The sequence below is a fragment of the Myotis yumanensis genome, unplaced genomic scaffold (assembly GCF_028538775.1).
Source record: "Myotis yumanensis isolate MYYU_CA2020_CCGP unplaced genomic scaffold, mMyoYum1.0.hap1 SCAF_2, whole genome shotgun sequence".
In the NCBI taxonomy this organism is placed as follows: Eukaryota; Metazoa; Chordata; class Mammalia; order Chiroptera; family Vespertilionidae; genus Myotis; species Myotis yumanensis.
The window spans coordinates 158,753,461-158,773,001 of NW_027223753.1; the positions used below are offsets into that span (position 1 = coordinate 158,753,461).

General features: G+C 41.4%; 1 protein-coding gene across 5 annotated transcripts in view; it reads right to left on the reverse strand.

Annotated features, from left to right (window-relative positions):
• The window catches only part of GOLGB1 (golgin B1), an 84,503-nt gene that overhangs the window by 26,736 nt on the left and 38,226 nt on the right, over positions 1 to 19,541 (reverse strand). For all 5 annotated transcript variants that reach the window (XM_070406291.1, XM_070406292.1, XM_070406289.1 and 2 more), the window contains 3 exons: positions 14,942 to 15,056; positions 10,356 to 10,429; positions 1,106 to 6,288 (listed from right to left, as the gene is read on the reverse strand). In XM_070406291.1, coding sequence (XP_070262392.1) covers positions 1,106 to 6,288; positions 10,356 to 10,429; positions 14,942 to 15,056 — 5,372 coding nt within the window. The remainder of the gene's footprint in view (positions 1 to 1,105; positions 6,289 to 10,355; positions 10,430 to 14,941; positions 15,057 to 19,541) is intronic.

The following is a 19,541-nucleotide window of genomic DNA, read 5'->3' on the forward strand; positions in this document are numbered from 1 at the left end:
GCATGATTCAATGGTTGAGTGTTAACCTATGAAGCAGGAAGTCAAAGTTTGATTCCCAGTCAGGGCACATGCCCAGGTTGTGGGCTCAATCCCCAGTGGTGGAGCATGCAGGAGGCAGCTAATCAATGATTCTCTCTCATCGTTGATGTTTCTCTCTCTCCCTTTCCCTTCCTCTCTGAAATCAATACAAATATATTTTAAAAACACACATTTAAATTATAAATTCCAAAGTATGTTGCTTATTTAGTGACATGGTTTTAGACACTTTAGAAAGTAATACTTTCTACTATTTTGCTTTACTTTGCTCTAGAAAAGCTAATGGCTGGCCCCTTAAAAAATACTCTTGCCCTAACCAGTTTGGCTCAGTGGACAGAGAGTTGGCCTGCGGACTCAAGGGTCCCAGGTTCGATTCCGGTCAAGGGCATGTACCTTGGTTGCAGGCACATCCCCAATAGGGGTTGTGCAGGAGGCAGCTGATCGATATTTCTCTCTCATCGATGTTTCTAACTCTCTATCCCTCTACCTTCCTCTCTGTAAAAAAATCAATAAGATATATATTTTTTAAAAAATACTCTTTGTGTGAGAGACAATTAGCAGAAGGATACTATTAAAAGTGGAAGAGTATGAAGCATGGTGGATATTGTTAGTTCTTGAATTTGAAAAGTGATATAAAATTAGAGTTTGAAGAAAATGACTATCACACACATATGTGGTATGAACTGATGTGGAATATGAGGACGAGAAAAGAGAGTATCATATGATTGGGAGGCTAAGGCAATGATTTGGGAGTATTGTGGTATAAATCTAGAGTAGTGGAAATGAATGGATATGAACGAAAGGGAGAAATATAGGAGATCTCTCAATAGAAAGATGGGAAGAGAAGCAGACAGGCATGAATTTTTCATGTTAATACAGCTGTAGCACAAAGGCATTTTCAGGAGAGAGAGATAGAGGGAGGGAAGGAGGGAGAGAGAGAGAGAAAAGAAATGGGGGAGAGCTAAGAGAGAATACATCTCCTGGGGGAATTTAAGCCAAAGTCAGTCCCATATTAAATAGACTTTTTTAGCCTTTAATTACCTTTGGAAGAGAAAAAAAATTAATTTACCTGGAAATGTTGATCTTCAATTCCTCCATATGGATGGACATCTGCTTAAGTTGATCCTTTAGAACACTGCAATTCTCCTCTTTGAGTCTAATTTCTTCTTCTTTAGTTTGAATAGCATCACTGAACCTCATCTCCCATTTCTTAGCTTCATCTATTACCCTGTCACGATCATCCTGGAGGGAAGACATGCTCTTAGTGAAAGCTGCAAGCTGGGCCACAGTACTATCCAAGTCTTCCTGAAGTTGTTTTACTTCCTTGTCTTTCTTGTTCAAAGTAATCTGAATCTCTCCAAATGTCTCTTCCAAGTGGCCTTTTTCTCTACTCAAAGCATCCAATTTCTCTTGCATATTCTTCTTCTCTTTCAGATGTTTCTCTTCTACCTGTTCCAGTCTTCTCTCAAGATCTTCATCCTTTTGTTTCATTTGGCTTTTAATTGATTCTTTGTTTGATTGAAGTTCCTTTTTCAACTTGAGATTGTCTGCTAGGACCCTTGCTGCTTCACTTTGAGTGTCATCTAGCAGTACTCTGAAGCTAGCTAATTCTGTTTCTGCTTTCTTGCGGTGTTCCTTGGCTTGAGCCAAATTTTCTTTGGTTATTTCCAAATCTTTTTGGGACTCAGTTTGAACAAATTCTAGGGCTTTAACGGTTCGCTCCAGAGCACTAATTTTCTCCTGGTACCTGATGCAGTCCTTCTGTAGCTGCTTTACTTCTTGTTGTTTTTCTTTTAACAGTTCCTGAAGTTCCTTTGCATGGCTTTTATTACTAGGTCCTTTCTGAGCACCTTGTATTTTCTCCAAATATTCTTTTCGGATTTCTGATTCCACCTGAGTTTTCTCCTTGACTAACTGCTGCTTTTCTTCTTCCAACTCACTCACACACTTTTTAAGGTTCTGCATTTCAGATTCTAGTTGCTCATTTTTCATTTGGGCATCTGTAACATCCTGATAATAATTCCCGATGCTTCCATTAAGTTCTGCTAATTGATTCATAAGCCTCTCTTCCAAATCATCTTTCTCTTCTTCCGCTATCTCTTTGAGCTTGGTAACTCTGGCAAGTTCTTCTTGAATTTGCTGATTTAAAAGGTTTATTTTGGTTACTTCTTCCTGAAGCACTTTTAGTTCACCATCCTTTGCTGATATCTGACTCAGTAAAGCATTTCTCTCATTTTCTAAAGTCTGGTTAAATTCCTTTTCTTTTTGTTCCTCCTCCTCCAATTCAGCAATTCTTTCTTTGAGCTGATCAATCTGCTGTAGGTAGTTATTAATTTCATCATGTGAGCTGACAGTCTCATTTGTACCAAGATTGGCACTGGTGTCTGGTAGAATGGATTCTGAATATTCAGTCCTTGTACTCCTACTTGAAGAGTTTTCCTCATTAGCCTCACATGGGACAGACTGGCTTGCCTCTTCAATGATATGCATCTGGTTATCAGGTGTCTCAGGGGCCTCTAGACTAACTTGTTTGGATACATTATCTTCTATCTTGTGCTTTAAATCTTGAATTTCTTCATTCAGAGAGTCTTTCTCAGTCATTAAAGCCTCAAACTCCTTAGAAAGGGTTTTATAGTCTGTTTTGACCCTTTCTAGTTCCTCCTTCATGTTGGAATTGGAAGAAAGAAGTTCTTCCATACAATCTTTAGATGTACCTCCTGCAGGGTGTGCCTCTGCTCGAAGCCGGTCATTCTCTTCTTCCAACTCTAGGATCTTTTGCTGTTTCGATTTAGCAAACTTTCTCATCTTTTCTTTCATTTCTTCCATTTCCTGTTGAGCTTCCTGCAACTGCTTTTCCAGCTCTTTCTTGTTTGTTTCTATGCTTCGTAGCCTGCCATACAGTTCTTGTTTCTCTTGCCTCACAGTTTCCACCACATGCTGAATCCTTTCTGCCTCATTACTAACATTCTCATAGGACTGCAGAAGAATTTCATATTCTTTTTGTAACTCTTTGTGTTTCTCTTGCCACTCAGTGCTTTCTGCCATCTTAGAACATTTCAAAGATTCAATTTCCTTCATTAGGTTTTCTTTGTCTTCAGTAAGACCCTCCAAAGCTAATTTTAGACTTTCACAAGAACCATTGAGACTTTGATTTTCCATTAAAGATCTGTCCATTTCAGTAATAAGTTTGTCTCTTTCTTCCTGAAGAAGAGCTAAGTTTCCTAAGAATGCATCTTTTTCTTGGTTTTGAGCAGAAACTTGGTTTTCCAAATCTGCCAGAGACTTAGTGAGATGTTCAATGGTATCTTTGGCCAAAGACAACTCCTCTTGGAGACCTTTGTTTTCTTTTAGTGCTTCTTTTCGGGAAATGAGGGCAGCTTGCAGTTTCCTATGTATTTGTTGTTTTGCTTTACTTTCTTCTCCAGTCTCTTCTGGTTTTTGCTTCATTTCACAAAGTTCCACCTGTAACTGCTTTATCTTTTCATCATGTTCTTTGGCTTGCATTTCCAGCTGTGTATGCAGAGCCTTAATTAAATCCTCCTGTTCTATTATCTCTGTCTGTACTTTAGTTAGAGCTGCTTCTTTTTCATTAAGCTGTCCAGAAAGGTATCTAACTTCTTCTTCCTTTTTGCCTATGAGTTCTTGCAATTCATCTAGTTGAGGCTGTAATTCTCTTAAACGTTCTAATCCAGCAATTTCTAGTTGACTGCTTTCTAATTTCTGCTTCAGGCTTTCAGTGTGGGCTTCAGCTTCATGGGATGCTGTTTTCAGACTTTGGATTTCAAAACTCTGTTTATTTATCTGCTCCTGTAATTGAAATACCTCTTCCGATTTTTTTGTAAGTTCACTTGTTGTAGAACTAACCCTCAATTCTAACTCTTCTTTCTCAGCCTCTATTTCTTTGAGCTGGGTCTTAATCTGGGCAACAGAAGTATTGTCCTGCAGAGCATTTGCATCTCCGGGATGAGAAGGCCAATCTGGGCACAAGTCAGATTCTAAAATAGGTTCAGCAGGTTGCTGCTCAATGGCTTTGAATAAATGTTTTTCTAAACCTTGAGCAGGAGAACCTGGTTCCTGCTGGTCAGTGCCTGGGAGTTTTCTGTCTACAGATTCCCTTATTTGAATCTGGAGTTGCTTTAGCTGGTCTCCAATGTTCTCATTTTCTCTGCTTTGCTCATTAAACTGTTCTTGCAAGCGATTATAGTCATCTTTCTGTTGCTTTAGCTCCTCCCTAAGATGTCTTTCTTTCTCCTGTGCCTTTTTAAGAATCACCTTGCGAGAGGTTAACACTTCCTGTAGCTTCTTCTGAAGCTGTTCCTTTTCTTTTTCAAGGTTCAAAATCTTTTCTTCCAGTTCTGGTTTCCAGTGTTCACCACCACCTGCACCAGGTGGACTGCTCACAACTGTTTCTTTTACAGGTTCTGCTGAGCCTCCATCACCTGCATCCTTGTTACCTGTGGTTAACTTTTGGATAACTGCTTGGTTTTCAATGATTTCTGCTTGGAGTAAATCTATTTGGTTTACCTTGTCTTGGAAGTTCTGATTCATCTGTTTGATAAGAGCCTGTAACTCTTCTTCAACTGCTGCTTTTTCTTCCAAATCCTTCCTTAAATGCTCTAGTTCTAATTCTTTCTCAGATATTGTCTGTTTTAAAGAAATTTCTATTTCGTGGCACTTAGAAGTTACACATTTTTCTGAGTCTTCTTTATCTTTCTCCATTTCTCTCCTCTCATTCTCACTGAATGGGACTTCTTTCCTAGATTCATCTTTCACTTTGGCCAATTCCTCTTCTAATCTACTGACTCTTTGTAGAAGTTCCTTTCTGTTAATAAGAGCTGCCTGGAGCTTTCTCTTTCTCTGCTCACTTTCTTTCTTTACAAAGTCTAATTCGTGCTGAAGTTCTTCTTTACTTATTAGCCCTGCTGGACTCAACTCATCAAAAGTCTGCTTAAGACCGGAAACAACTTCTTTATCTTCTTCTACTTGCTCTTTTTTTGACTCTTCAGCTCTGGATAATAAATTCAGCTGTTCTTTAAGAGTCTTAATTTCAACCCCAAGAGAAAACTTCTCTTCATTAAGCTGAACCATTTTCTCAGTCATACTAAAGCTTATTTCTGTCACTTGCTGGTCCTTCTCTTCAATGGTTTGTCGAAGGGTTTCCACATCTCTCTTTTTCTCCAGTAAGAGTTGATCCATTTTTGCTATTTCAAGTTCCTTCTGTGAAAGAGCTTGTGAGAGTTCTTCCATCTTATTTGTGATATCCCTCAGACGTGCTGCCCCCTCAAGCACCTCACATTCCTTCCTCTGTAGCTGGCTTTGTAAGCTTTTTATCAATGTACTCTGCTCAGAAAACTGAAGCTGTACACCATCCAGTTCATTCTGTAAAACTTCAATTTTCACATCTTTAGATTTGGCTTCTATGCTGAGACTGTGGATCTGTTCAGTAAGCAAGTTGTGATGAGTTAGATTTTCATAGTCAAGTCTTCTTTGCCTTTCTGCTTCTGCAAGGTTCATTTCCAGTTGTTTTACCTGAGCCCTCAGCTCTGTTACTACACTAAGTTCTTTCACCTGAGAGAGAAGCTGGTCTCTTTCTTCAGACAAAGCAGTGAATGCACTGCTGGAGTCTTCAGCATTTTTCTTAAACTCCTCAATCAACTGAGTTAAATTGCTTATTTCCTTAGCTTTCTCATCTAAATTTTTCCCATATGTTTCTTCTGCTTTATGGAAGCTAATCTTGAGCTCCAAAATTTGACTTTTTAGTGTTTCCAATTCATCCTGGTGACACTGACAAATGCCTGGTACAGCACAAGGGGGATTATCAACATCATACTGTTTTGTTGATTTCAATTCCATTCCAGTGTCATTTAAAGACATTTTCTCAGATATTCTATTTTGATGTTCAGAGCTCATCTCTTTTTTTTCAATTGCTGGAAGACTGCTCTCTTCATTTGACATTGGAAGAAAATGTTGCCCTGTATCTTCAAGTAATATGTTCATTGCAACTGAAGGTTTTCCTTCACTTTCTATCTGTTTCAATTCTTTCTGGTCAAGGACCTCAGGGTCCCCCTCAGCCCTTTTGCTCTGGAGCTGCAACTTAAGAAATGCAATCTCCTCTTGAGCTTCTTTCATTTCCAACAGTAAAACTGAGAGTTCTTTCTGTTTCTGAAAAAATGTGTTCTCTTGGACATCTTGTCCACTTTCTTCAGCAGAAGAGTTGCTTTTGTTGAGCCTGGTAATATCAACCATGCTGACCTGTTTTTAAAATACAAAAGAAAGAAAAAACTTCAAATGGTTTATAAGAAATAGTTTAATTAATAAATGGCATTTTGTGCATTTTCCAAAACCTGAAACCTTTTAGTACAAACCTTCTTCCTATCATTAAACTGCTAAATACTCTTAAAATCAGTATTTATTTTCCAAGTTGGACCTCTGAGGCACCCTCTGATTTTTGCACTGAGGTGAAGCAATATTCATAAGGCCTAAGAAAAGCTGTAACTTATTTTCTAGATATTGCTTTCTTGGGAAACTTCATTTGTTCAAATTAAAATACCTACTTGTTTCCCTCAAGAAATGCTTAAAACTTAAAAAGGAAACAGGAACTATATAAAATTTTTGTTTCATACTATACCAAGGAGGAAGTTATGAAATTCCTTTTTCTAAACTTGAAATGAGCAATTAATAGACAGGTGTATTTTAAACCAAGTACAGTAAGTCCTCATGATATTGATAGATTCTTAGAACTGTGGCAAAACTATGTATAATGAAACCAATTTTACCATAGATTAATTGATATAAATAAGAGTTAAGTTCCTGTGGCACCTTATCAACATTATAATGAAACAACTTTGAATGAAATGACATTATTTGAGTGAGGGCTTGCTATAGATTGAGATAAATGATCAGGATCAAATAATCAAAAAGGAGTCTTGCTGGAACTTATGTAAGAAATTACAGAGTTCTTTGGCAAAATGGGAATCATTATTATAAAGACTAGAGACCCAGTGCACGGATTTGTGCACCGGTGGAGTCCCTCAGCCTGGCCTGTGGGAATCAGGCCGAAACTGGCTCTCTAACATCCCCTGAGGGGTCCTGGATTGCAAGAGGGTGGTTCTTGGGTAGCACACCCTGGAATTGGGCTCCCTCCTCTCTGGCTCTGGTTGCGTCACCCGAGAACCGTAGCTGCCAAGTCACCGCAGCTTGGCAGCTCCTGCATTGAGCATCTGCCTCCTGGTGGTCAGTGTGCATCATAGCTATCAGTCAAAGCATCTGCCCCCTGCTGGTCATTGCGCATCATAGCTACCAGCCGGTTGGCCAGTTGCTTAGGCTTTTATATATAGAGATCATTGCGTTAAACTGCTCAATTCATATAAATTACTTCTATAATTGTTTTTTAGGAAAACAAAATCAGTGAAATCTCATAGTAAATTTAATTAGTATTTTTATTAAATGAGTTTAGGGACAGTATCCTATACAATAAAAGCCTAATATGCTAAGTGTCTGGTCATCCATTCAACCAATCAAAGTGTAATATGCTAATGATATGCTAAGACTGCTCAACTGCTCACTATGATGTGCACTGACCACCAGGGTGCAGACAGACACCCAGTCACTATGCTGTGCACTAACCACCAGGGGGCAGATGCTCTGACTGGTAGGTTAGCTTGCTGCTGGGGTCAGGCCAATCAGGACTGAGCGAGATGGGCCAGACACACCCTGGAGCCCTCCCGCTGTCCCTCAACGGCTGGCCAACCTTCCGTGTTCCTCCCCAGCCCCGACTGTACACCAGTGGGGTCCCTTGGCCTGGCCTGCACCCTCTCGCAATCTGGGACCCCTCAAGGGATGTCAGAGAACCAGTTTCGGCCCGACAGCAGAACAACCAGTCGCTATGATGTGCATTGACCACCAGGGGGCAGATGCGCAATGCAGGAGCTGCCCCCTGGTGTCAGTGCGCTCCCACAGGGGGAGCACCACAGCCAGAAGTCAGGCTCACAGCTGGTGAGCACAGCAGCAATGGTGGGAGCCTCTCTCGCCTCCGCGGCAACGCTAAGAATGTCCAATAGGGAGATGGCCTAAGCCATCAGTCTGACATCTCCCAAGGGCTCCCAGACTGTGAGAGGGCACAGGCCGGGCTGAGGGACACCCCCTGAGTGAACAAATTTTGTGCACCGGGCATATATGTATAATAAAATCTCCACCTTTGTCAATAATACCTTTTCTTACCAGAAAAAAAATCCAATTTGAAAGAAAATTGTCAAATAATGAAGTAGTCAACAGTACAAGCTCTGCAGCCTGACTGTCCAAGTTCATTTCTTAGTTCTGCCACCTACTAGCAAAAACTGGCACATAGTAAGTTTTCAGTGAATATTAGCTTAGTATCATTCTCAGCCACTAAGAAAAAAATTCATTATTTTAGAATTATTATTCTAATAAAAGTTATCTCATCAGTTTTCATAAGGATTATTTTTAATCATTTAAAACTCTTCACTTTCTGTATTATTCACAGTCATATTTCTAGAGACCCAAACCAGAAACAGTATTTGGGACAGGAAAAATGTTTCTTTATAATTTCTTCATGTCACATTCCTATTTTTCCATCCATGTATACATTAAAAATCTGATATGGTTAAGGCATCACACCTGCCAGAAGACTTTAATAAAACGAACTCCTTTTTTGTTCTCTCTCTTACCCTAAGTATTCTTATTTCCTCTTTTCGAACTATCTGTCATGCTATCTGCTGCTTCCTACACCTACAGTTTAATTAAGTTTTTGGCTCCAGTAAAAAATCAATGTCATCCCATAAGGAGAGAGCAGAGAACCAGAGAATTTAACTGTTTCTAGCCACTCTCACTTTTTCTCCTAATACAAGTCTGCCTCTTTCAGCTGAGTTTACACTTTCCTATTCACCTTCTCTTATCCCACGGAATGATCTTATTCACCCTCTCTTCTGCAATTTCTGAGTGCCTTTTTATCTTTCTTTTCCATTGTTCCCTATTTGTTCTCCCTTCTGGTTGTTTTGTTTTTCTTTCTTTTCTTCTTAACAGATTCCCATCTTTCTTATTTGTTCTTTTTTGAGCTAAATTATCTTGTTCTCACTAGCCACTACTAAGCATCTTAAAACATTAAGCATCCCCTGGCCAAATAAAATTTATTTTTACTCTGTCAGTATTCATAATGCTACAATTTTCAAAATTTAATTCCTTTTGACAGTTTTGTGAACAGAGCACGAATGGCCCCATGAAAAGGCATTGAATATAATTGTGGTGGTTAATTTTATTGTCATCTTGGCTAGGTCACACTTGGTCAAATATTACTCTAGATGTTTCTGTGAAGGTATTTTTGGGTGAGATTAACATTTAAATCAGTAGACTTTGAATAAAGCATATTATTCTCTATAATGTGGGTGGGTCTTACCCAATCAGTTGAAGGTCTTAAAACCCACCCACTCAAAAAAAAGGATGTTGTCCTCCAAAGAGGGAATTCTGTCAGCAGATTGCCTTTGGATTTGAACTTCAACTCTTCTCTGGGTCTCCAGCCTGCTGGCCTAACCTGTATATTCTGAATTTGCCAGCCTCCACAATTGCATGAGTTAATTCCTTAAAATCTCTCTCTCTCTCTCTCTCTCTCTCTCTCTCTCTATATATATATATATATATATATACATATGTATATATATGTATACACACACACATACACACACACACACACACACTTCCTATTCTATTTCTCTGGAGAACTTTAATACAATAAGCAAGCAGACACTTCTGTTAAGAAGTTACATTATTTCTCAAGGCCATTTATGACTCTATCATTGACTTATTGATTGGAAAAACATAGCTAATAAAACACTGGCTAACAGTAATCTTATATCAACAGAATATTAAGGAATCACAAATTTATTATAGTAATTTTCAGATTATAAAAAGCAACATCATCCAAAAATACCTTTTTAATATAATATTAAGTGAAACTGTGCCAACTGATTGGGGGGCGGGGGGGGTGAACTAGAGAGTTTATCTGAGCACTTTACTGAGAAACTGTTTTGAGATGGGCAAAGAAGTTGAGATAAATGATAACCCATTATGAGAAATGGGTTATCAAACCTGTTTTTATTTGTTCAGGACAAATTAAAGAATCCAAATATTCAGAAATAAATGAGAGTATATGGGAAATAATAACCATTGAATTTCTTAAACAGATCTAACTTTCTAGATAATGTAATTATCTGTCAACATTAGAAAATTGCAGAAATGTTTAGGTTTGAAACTAAATCCTCGTGATCTAGTTCACATTCTGGTTATTTTAAGAATGCATCACTTACCTCATTGACTTCTCTATCTGCCTCTCCAGTTCTATTCTGAGCCTCCAGGAGAGTAATCTGAGAAGATAGTTTTTCTGAAAGTCACAAAATAAATATCCTTAGGAGATATAGGTAAAGTGTTTAAAAACCTAGAGGCATGATTTTATGTGTGAGGCTTTTTGAGATGCATGAAATAATCAAGAGTAAAGAAACAGATAAAAGTAGTTTGGGAGAGAAAAGGCTAATTAAAAAGAAATGGCAAGAAAAGAGCAGGTATAAGATAGAAATTGCAAGAAAATAGCAGGTATTATCACCTATTACTAGGTGATAATAATAACCTGAGTGAAATATAATAAACTAGAGGCCCAATGCACAAAATTTGTGGCTTGCCTCTGCCTTGGCCCCCACGGCGCCACGGCTTAGTCCCGAAGGTCTTCCAGCCTAATTAGCATATTATGCTTTTATTATTATAGAAAGTGGAGGCTTTAAAGCATGTGACAAGAAGCAACTGTAAAAATAAGTTGAGACTTCTAAGGCAATAAATTTGCCTTAATTTATCCATAACCCTACTGTATTCATAAGCATCTTGTATTGATATAGCACTTATAATGTCCTCAATGTTTTTTTACATGTGTTCATAAAGATATCAAATTTTAGCACTAGAAGGGAGCTGTCCAAATCTCCTCAATGACCATATGAGGAAACGAAGAAATGCATGACCTATATACAGCTGGTTCATAGAGAGCTGAAATCAGAATCCAGTCTTCTGAGTTCTATCCCATGTTCTATTATAATGCAACTAGAGACCTGGTGCACAAATTTGTGCACAGGTGGGGTCCCTTGGCCTGGCCAGCGATTGGGGATGATTGGGGCCTCCTTGCTCAGTCCCGATCGGGGCCAATTGGGGCCGGCTGGCTCGGGGGAGGGACTGTGGTAGGTTGACTGGCCACAGGAGGTTGGCTGTGGGAGCACACTGACTACCCAGCTGGCCAAGGGGAGGGACCACGGTAGGTTGGCCGGCCGCGGGAGGTTGGCTGTGGGAGCGCACTGACCACTAGGGGCAGCTCCTGCATTGAGCATCTGCCCCCTGGTGGTCAATGAGCATCATAGCTACTGGCCGGTTGTCCGGTGGTAATGGTCACTTAGGCTTTTATATATATACTAGAGGCCCGGTGCACAAAAATTTGTGCACTCGGAGGGGGAGGGGGGGGTCCCTCAGCCCGGCCTGTGCCCTCTCGCAGTCTGGGACCCCTCGGGAGATAACGACCTGCTGGCTTAGGCCTGCTCCTGGGTGGCAGAGGGCAGGCCCAATCCCTAGGTGCAGCCCCTGGTCGGGGCGCCGCCCCCTGTCATGCACAGAGCAGGGCGGATTGGGAGGTTGTGATGCCACCCTCAGTCACACTCAGGGTAGGGCCGATTGGGGGGCTGGGGCACCGCCCCCTGTCACACTCAAGGCAGGGTCGATGGGGAGGTTGCGGTGCCACCCCTGTCACGCACAGAGCAGGGCCAATCAGGGGGTTGGGGCGCTCCCCCCTGTTACGCACAGAGCAGGGCCCATCAGGGGGGTTGGGGCTCCGTACCCTGTCAAGCACAGAGCAGGGCCAATCAGGGGGTTGGGCGCTGCCCCCTGTCATGCACAGAGCAGGGCCCATCAGGGGGGTTGGGGCTCCGTACCCTGTCAAGCACAGAGCAGGGCCCATCAGGGGGTTGGGGAGCTCCCCCGTCACGCACAGAGCAGGGCCGATCAGGGGGTTGCGGAGCTCCCCTCTGTCACTCACAGAGTAGGGCCAATAGGGAGTTATAGGGCACCGCCCCCTGTCACACACAGAGCAGGGCGGATCAGGGTTGCAGGGCACGGCCCTCTATCACCCACAGAGCAGGGCCGATCAGGGGGTTGGGACGCCGCACCCTGTCACACACAGAGTCGCAGGGCAATCAGGGGGTTTGGGCGCTGCCCCATGTCACGCTGATCCGGTGCCAGGAGGCCTCGCGGCTCCGCTGATCCCGGTGCTGGGAGGCATATTACCCTTTTACTATATAGGATAGAGGCCTGGGGGGCCGGTTGGTTTGCCCTGAAGGGTGTCCTGGATCAGGGTGGGGGTCCCCACTGGGGTGCCTGGCCAGCCTGGATAAGGGGATGATGGCTGTTTGCAGCTGGTCACATACCCTTCAGGGTGGGGGTCCCCACTGGGGTGCCTGACCAGTCTGGGTGAGGGGCTGAGGGCTGCTTTCAGGCTGGGGATTGACTGAAGTTCCCAACCGCTCCTTTTTTAATTTTTTTTTATTTTTTATTCTGGGCCAGCTTTAGCTCTGACTCTAGGTCTGAGGCCTCTGCTGCTGAAAGCTGGTATCTGGTTTGTTTGCGTTCTATAATCGAAACAATGTATAACTCCAGCTCTGAGATCCCGGCGGCTGAAAGCTGGTTTCTGGGGTTTTGTTTAGCTTCTATATTTGTTACTATGTTTCAAACTGCCAGGTCAGAGGCCGGCAGCGGCAGGCGGGGAACGTTGGAGTCCACCAGTCACTGGAGCAAGCAAGCCTCCTGTTCGCTTCCAGCTGCCTGGCTGCCGGCCGCCATCTTGGTTGTCAGTTAATTTGCATATACTCACTGATTAGCCAATGAAAAGGGTAGCGGTCGTATGCTAATTACCATGTTTCTCTTTTATTAGTGTAGATAGATTTATCACTCTCTGAAATGATCTTATTTAGATACATGTTTATGGCCTATCTTCCCTTCTAATATGTTCAGAGCATCCCCAGCAACGAGATTAGTGCCTGGCACATAAAAATTTACTGAATGAGTGAACATTCATGAAACAAATTTAAGTCATACAATATGTTCAGACACTTCACAAGATTATTTGAGGAAAGGGCACCGTGGTAAAAGAGTGCAAAGGGTGAGGTGAGCAGAACATGATGCATAAAGCAAAGGTAACCTATGAGACCACATGGAAAAACTAATACAAAAAATCCTTTTTTTCTTTTTTGTATTAGTGATCTCTGCAGGAAAGAGCAAGGAGAACAGAATGTATGTAATACCTCTAAACCATAATGAGCTGCATGACAATGATAGGTATTGTTTGCAAAACTGCAAAATAAGCATCATGGATAGGTCTCAAAAAAGTGCTTTGAGTGGGTTGAACAATGTGTTGAATTTTTGGTGGGAACAATGGTTGGAATCCTATATAATAAAACCCTAATATGCAAACTGACCAAACAGCAGAACGACCGGTTGCCATGATGTGCACTGACCACCAGGGGGCAGACGCTCAACACAGAAACTGCCCCCTGGTGGTCAGTGCGCTCCCACAGGGGGAGCACCACTCAGCCAGAAGTCGGGCTCATGACTGGAAAGCACAGCGGTGGTGGCAGGAACCTCTCCCACCTCCGTGGCAGCACTAAGGACCCCTCAAGGGATGTCCGACTGCTGGCTTAGGCCCACTCCCCGCAGGCAGGTGGCAGGTGGACATCCCCCGAGGGGTCCTGGACTGCAAGAGGGTGCAGGCCAGGCTGAGGGACCCGGCACCCCCCCCCCGCCCAGTGCACAAATGTCGTGTACCAGGCCTCTAGTAGCCTAATAAAGAAATAACCCCCAGTTTAGAGCTAAGTGGAACTATAGCATGATTAGGGTGGAAATACTGGCTTTAGCATTTAAGAAATGAGACAAACTTTACTTGGTATTCATTTTCACTCAAGACATAGCATATTAGTTAATCAGTATAAAACAGATCAGTAAAGCATTAACTACATGCTACTAAAATCATAAGGTCCTTGTGAAGCGGGTGATAAATGGGAGAAGGTATGTCTTCATCCTTACTAAACTAGTCACACACATTCCTACAGAATAAAATGCTAAATTTAGTTCAATCCAACAAAACTTTATTTGGCAGCTACTATTTGACAGATACTATTCTAGTTGTTGATAAAAGGTAAAGCAAAGAACAACGAAAATGGCCCCTGTCCTGAAAAAGCTTACCTTCATCTTTGAAGAGCAAATAGTATAAAATACAAACAAATTATTTTAATATAATGTTAAAGGAATGCAAGGATGTTACAAAAGCACAAAAATGCATTTAACCCAACTTTGGGGTATCAAAGTCGACTTCCTGAAAAAGATAACACTCTAGCTGAGGCCTTAAAGATAACTAACTATAGGGTTCTCAGTTGAGTATAGCATGAATAAAACCCAAAATCGTTTCTACCTTTGAACATTTATTTATACTGATTTCTATTACCTCATCTCACAAATTTATTACCAGGCATTTCTGCTCTTTTTCATTTTTCCTATTTAAAAATTCATCGTCTTATTCAAGTCCTATTTAGGCCATTTTTCCTATAACAGTCCTTGAGTACTCCAAAATGAATATAATACAGACATCCTACAGCATTTATAACCCACAATGCAAAAAGTTATAGTAAACATTGGTATTGTGTTTAAATTGTTTAAATTATGTTAATCCTGTCTTCAATAATCACCCACTCAGCTATCTAAGTAAGATTTTTATTATCAAATAATCAGAGAATCTATATATTATATACATATCATGGTAAAAGTAGAAGCACTTGTGGGTTAAGTAGATAGAATTATGGTTTTCATTTTTACCTACCATTCTCAGCTTTCAGTTCCTCCAGTTCTATGGAACTAAGGAGCAAGGCCCCCTTTTCCTTCTCTAGTTCTACCAATCTCTTCTGCAAAAAGGCAATATTCTCCTCAGTGACCACCTAAATTGTAGAAAAACAACAAATTAATTATCTCCAGTGAAAAACTCTCATACTAGTGCCAGATAGCCTCTAGCATTTTTGTCTTCTAAAAGTTCTTCAGCCATGAAAATATGTTAAAAGTAGCATTACTGCCCAGACGGCATGGCTCAGTGGTTGAACATAAAGCTATGAACTAGAAGGTCATGGTTCGATTCCCTGTCACAGCACATGCCCGGATTGTGGGCTCAATCCCCAGTAGAGGGCATGTAGGAGGCAGCCGATCAATGATTCTCTCTCATCATTGATGTTTTCTCTTTCTCTCTTCTCTCCCTTCCTCTCTGAAAGCAATAAAAAATATATATATTTTAAAAAAGAGCATCTACTTATTGCTTAAGTAATTACTAAAGAATATTTTTTCTAGAAAATATTTTTTTTTTGCTTGTTCTGAGAATTCATCACATTTCCTATATCTTTGTGTGATAAGTGATTTTGTATTGAATTCTAGAAAGAAAAAATATTTCACACAAGCTTCTAGTTCATTGGTTTTTGAATGTAAAACTGAAGCCTAGATTACAAAGACAGAAATCCCAAGTCTATTGCATAGGAAAGAACATCTTCAAGTCCACAAATACATAACATCACAAAATTAGATTAATGTCACATGATAACAAGGTCACTCTTCAGGAGGCTGAACATAGAGAAGCTCTCAAGGAAGAACACAGGCAAAGTAATATTTACCCATTAGGAAAGGAGGAAGAGCCACAATTGTTTTTCGCTTGTGTTTCATTTATGCATATGTATTGTTTGCTTTTTCTAATGACAGGGAAATATCAAATTATGCCACACCTTTAGTTTTATGTCTTTTTATATATTTTTCTTCTCCAGGGGGATTATTCTATATAATTTTTCAGAAAATTGTAGAATTTTTGAGCCTTGAGGGTCTTTATAGCTCACTTAGCCCCAAACCTTCATTTCAAGCTTAAAGAAATGACAAGAGATGAGTGTAAGGATTTTATGGCTTTTATCCTGAGGGAAGTTCCTAATTTGCTTTATACAAGGCAGGTGAACCACAGAAAAGCCACAGGTGTTTCTGGCTTGAAGAATGAGGAGACAGACTTTGGGACAAATTTAGGGAAGCCCTAAATTCTATATATAAACTATGAACAATGAATTGCGCATTTGCAAGGCTGACTTGAAGCAGTTCAGCTAAGACAAAAATAACACAAAAGTTTTGAGTGGCTGCCTACCATAGGTCAGAGTTTGTGGTTTGAGTCCAAATTATTGGCTGATAAAAGGTAATCAAAACTCTTCAGATTTTAGAAATAACAGAAGAGATTCTTGAGAAAAAAAACACTCACAATATTCAATACAAAATCACTTATCACACAAAGAAATAGGAAATGTGATGAATTCTCAGAACAAGCAAAAAAAATATATAATCAACAGAGACTAAGTACAAAATGATGCAAATTTTGGAATTAGCAAACAATGATTTTAAAGATCTATGATTATAAGTATCTCAGGACATAAAGATATTTTATAATGAATGAAAAAATAGGAAGTCTTAGTAAAGACTTCCATAGAAAAACACAGGGCAAAAAGGGCATGAAAATTACTTGAAAAAATAATGGCCAAAATTTCCCCAAACATAAATTTATACATGTAAGAAACTTAATAAAAGCTAGGAAATAAAATTACAAAGAAAACCATAACTAAGTCCATCAAACAAGGATAGAAGAAAAGTCTTAATGTTGAAATTGTGATCTGGGATTTCTAACTTTTGTTAATATAATACATAGCACCTATAGCATAAGGAATAGCACAAGGGGATAAGGACACATATAATACCTTAATCAATAAAGAAAAAAAGGAATAGCACAAGGGTTTATGATTATAAGATTTCCATATTTTAAGGGGAGTGGAACAGTATTAACTCTAAGAAGACTGAATGGTTAAGGATGTATATTGTTAAAAAGATATATCACATTAACACTAATCAAAGGAAAAATACGAGTAAGTATATTAAAATCAGACAAAGTACATCTCATAGCAAAGACTGTCACCAAGGATAAAGAAGGTCATTTCATAACGATAACTGGGTCACAATAAAAAAATACATAAAAATCATAGATACAGAGAACAAATAGATGGAGGGGAACTTGGGGAACTAGGTGGAAAACATAAAGAGGTTAAGAAGTACAAATCGGCAGTTACAAAATAGTCACAGAGATGTAAAGTACAGCATAGAGAATATAGTTAATAATCTTATCTAATAAAGAGGTAATATGCAAACTGACCATCACTCCAACACACAAGATGGCCGCCCCCATGTGGACACAAGATGGCCAGCAGGGGAGGGCAGTTGGGAGGGACCAGGCCTGCAGGGGAGGACAGTTAGGGACAACCAGGCCTGCAGGGGAGGGCAGTTAGGGGCGACCAGGCCTGCAGGGGAGGGAAGTTGGAGGCGATCAGGCCTGCAGGGGAGGACAATTAGAGGAAGCCAGACCTGCAGGAGAGGGCAGTTGTGGGGACCAGGCCTGCAGGAGAGGGCAGTTGGGAGGGACAAGGCCTGCAGGAGAGGGCAGTTAGGGGTGACCAGGCCTGCAGGGTAGGGTGCTTGGGGGTGACCAGGCCTGCAGCGGAGGGCAGTGGTGAGGACCAGGCCTGCAGGGGAAGGAAGTTGGGGCTGACCAGGCCTGCAGGGGACCAGGCTGGCAGGGGAGGGAAGTTAGGGGAAACCAGGCTAGCAAGGGAGGGTAGTGAGGGGTGACTGGGCCAGCAGGGGAGGGAAGTTAGGGGCAATCGGGCTGGCAGGCGAGCAGTTAGGCATTGATCAGGCTGGCAGGGGAGTGGTTTGGGGGTGATCAGGCTGGCAGGCATAAGTGGTTAGCGGCAATCAGGCAGGCAGGCAGGAGCGGTTGGGAGCCAGCAGTCCTGGATTGTGAGAGGGATGTCCGATGGCCCTCGAGGGGTCCCAGATTGGAGAGGGTGCAGGCTGGGCTGAGGAACACATCCCCCTGTGTACATATTTCGTGCACCAGGTCTCTAGTACTGTAATTACTATGTATGGTGCCAGGTAAGTGCTAGACTTAAGGGTGGGGGAGGGTGGTGAATGAGGAGACTGTTGTCACTTCACAACTTATACAAATGTCTAACCAGTATGCTGCACATCTGAAACCAAGATAACACTGAATGTCAACTATAATTAAACACACACACACGCACGCACACACACACACACACACAAAACAAAAAGACATAAAAATCCTAAATGTTTATATCTCTAATAACAAAGGCTGAAAATACATGATACAAAAACTGATAGAAGTATAAAGGAGAAATAGATAAATCCACAACTATAGTCTGAGATTTCAATAATCATCTTAATAATTGAGAAAACAAGTAGGCAAAAAAGCAATAAGGATAGAAAGAAAAGAATAACACTATCAACCAACATGACTGACATTTATAGAACACTCAGCCAACAAGAGCTGACTATACATTATTTTCAAGTATACCTGGGCCATTTACCAAAATAGACAATATTCTGGGCCATGAGACAAGTCTCAATCAATTCTAAAAGATTCAAGTAATATAAAATAGGTACTCTGGAATTAAATTAAAAATCAGAAAGACCTCTAAACATATCACCTACAAATATTTGGAAACTTAATAACCCAGAGGGCAAAAAAGAAATAAAAAGGTATATTTGTATTGCAAACTGAGTGAAAATGAATTTGAGGGATGCTGCTAAAGCACAGTTCAGGGAGAAATTGATAGTACAAAATGCCTATCTATACTAATAAAAGGGTAATATGCTAATTAGACCGGACATCTTCCTGGCATCCTTCCAGACAATGCCATGGTGGCGGGGGCCGAGGCAGAGGCGGGTAGGGATGATCAGGCCTGCAGGGGAGAACAGTTAGTGGGTGATCAGGCCAGCAGGGGAGGGCAGTTAGGGGGCGATCAGGCTGGCAGGGGAGGGCATTTAGGAAGCAATCAGGCTGGCATGGGAGGGCAGTTAGGGGGGATCAGGTTGGCAGGGGAGGGCAGTTAGGAGGCGATCAGGCCGGAAGGGGAGGGCAGTTAGGGGCGATCAGGCCATCAGGGCGGAGCAGTTAGGGGCAATCAGGCTGGCAGGGGAATTGTTAGGGGGTGATCAGGCCGGCAAGGGAGCAGTTGAGGGTGATGAGGCCAACAGGGGAGCAGCTGGGGGCGATCAGGCTGGCAAGGGAGCAGTTGGGAGCGATCAGGCAAGCAGGGGAGTGGTTAAGGGGGTCATTAGGCCAGCAGGCAGAGGTGATTAGGGGTGATTAGGCAGGCAGGCAGGCGAGTGGTTAGGAGCCAGCAGTCCAGGATTACAGAGGGTGCAGGCCGGGTTGAGGGACCCACCCCCATACATGAATTTTGTGCACTGGGCCTCTAATCCTATATAATAAAAGCCTAATATGTCCAGTTGGCCGTTCAACCAATTAAAGTGTAATATGCTAATGATATGCTAAGGCC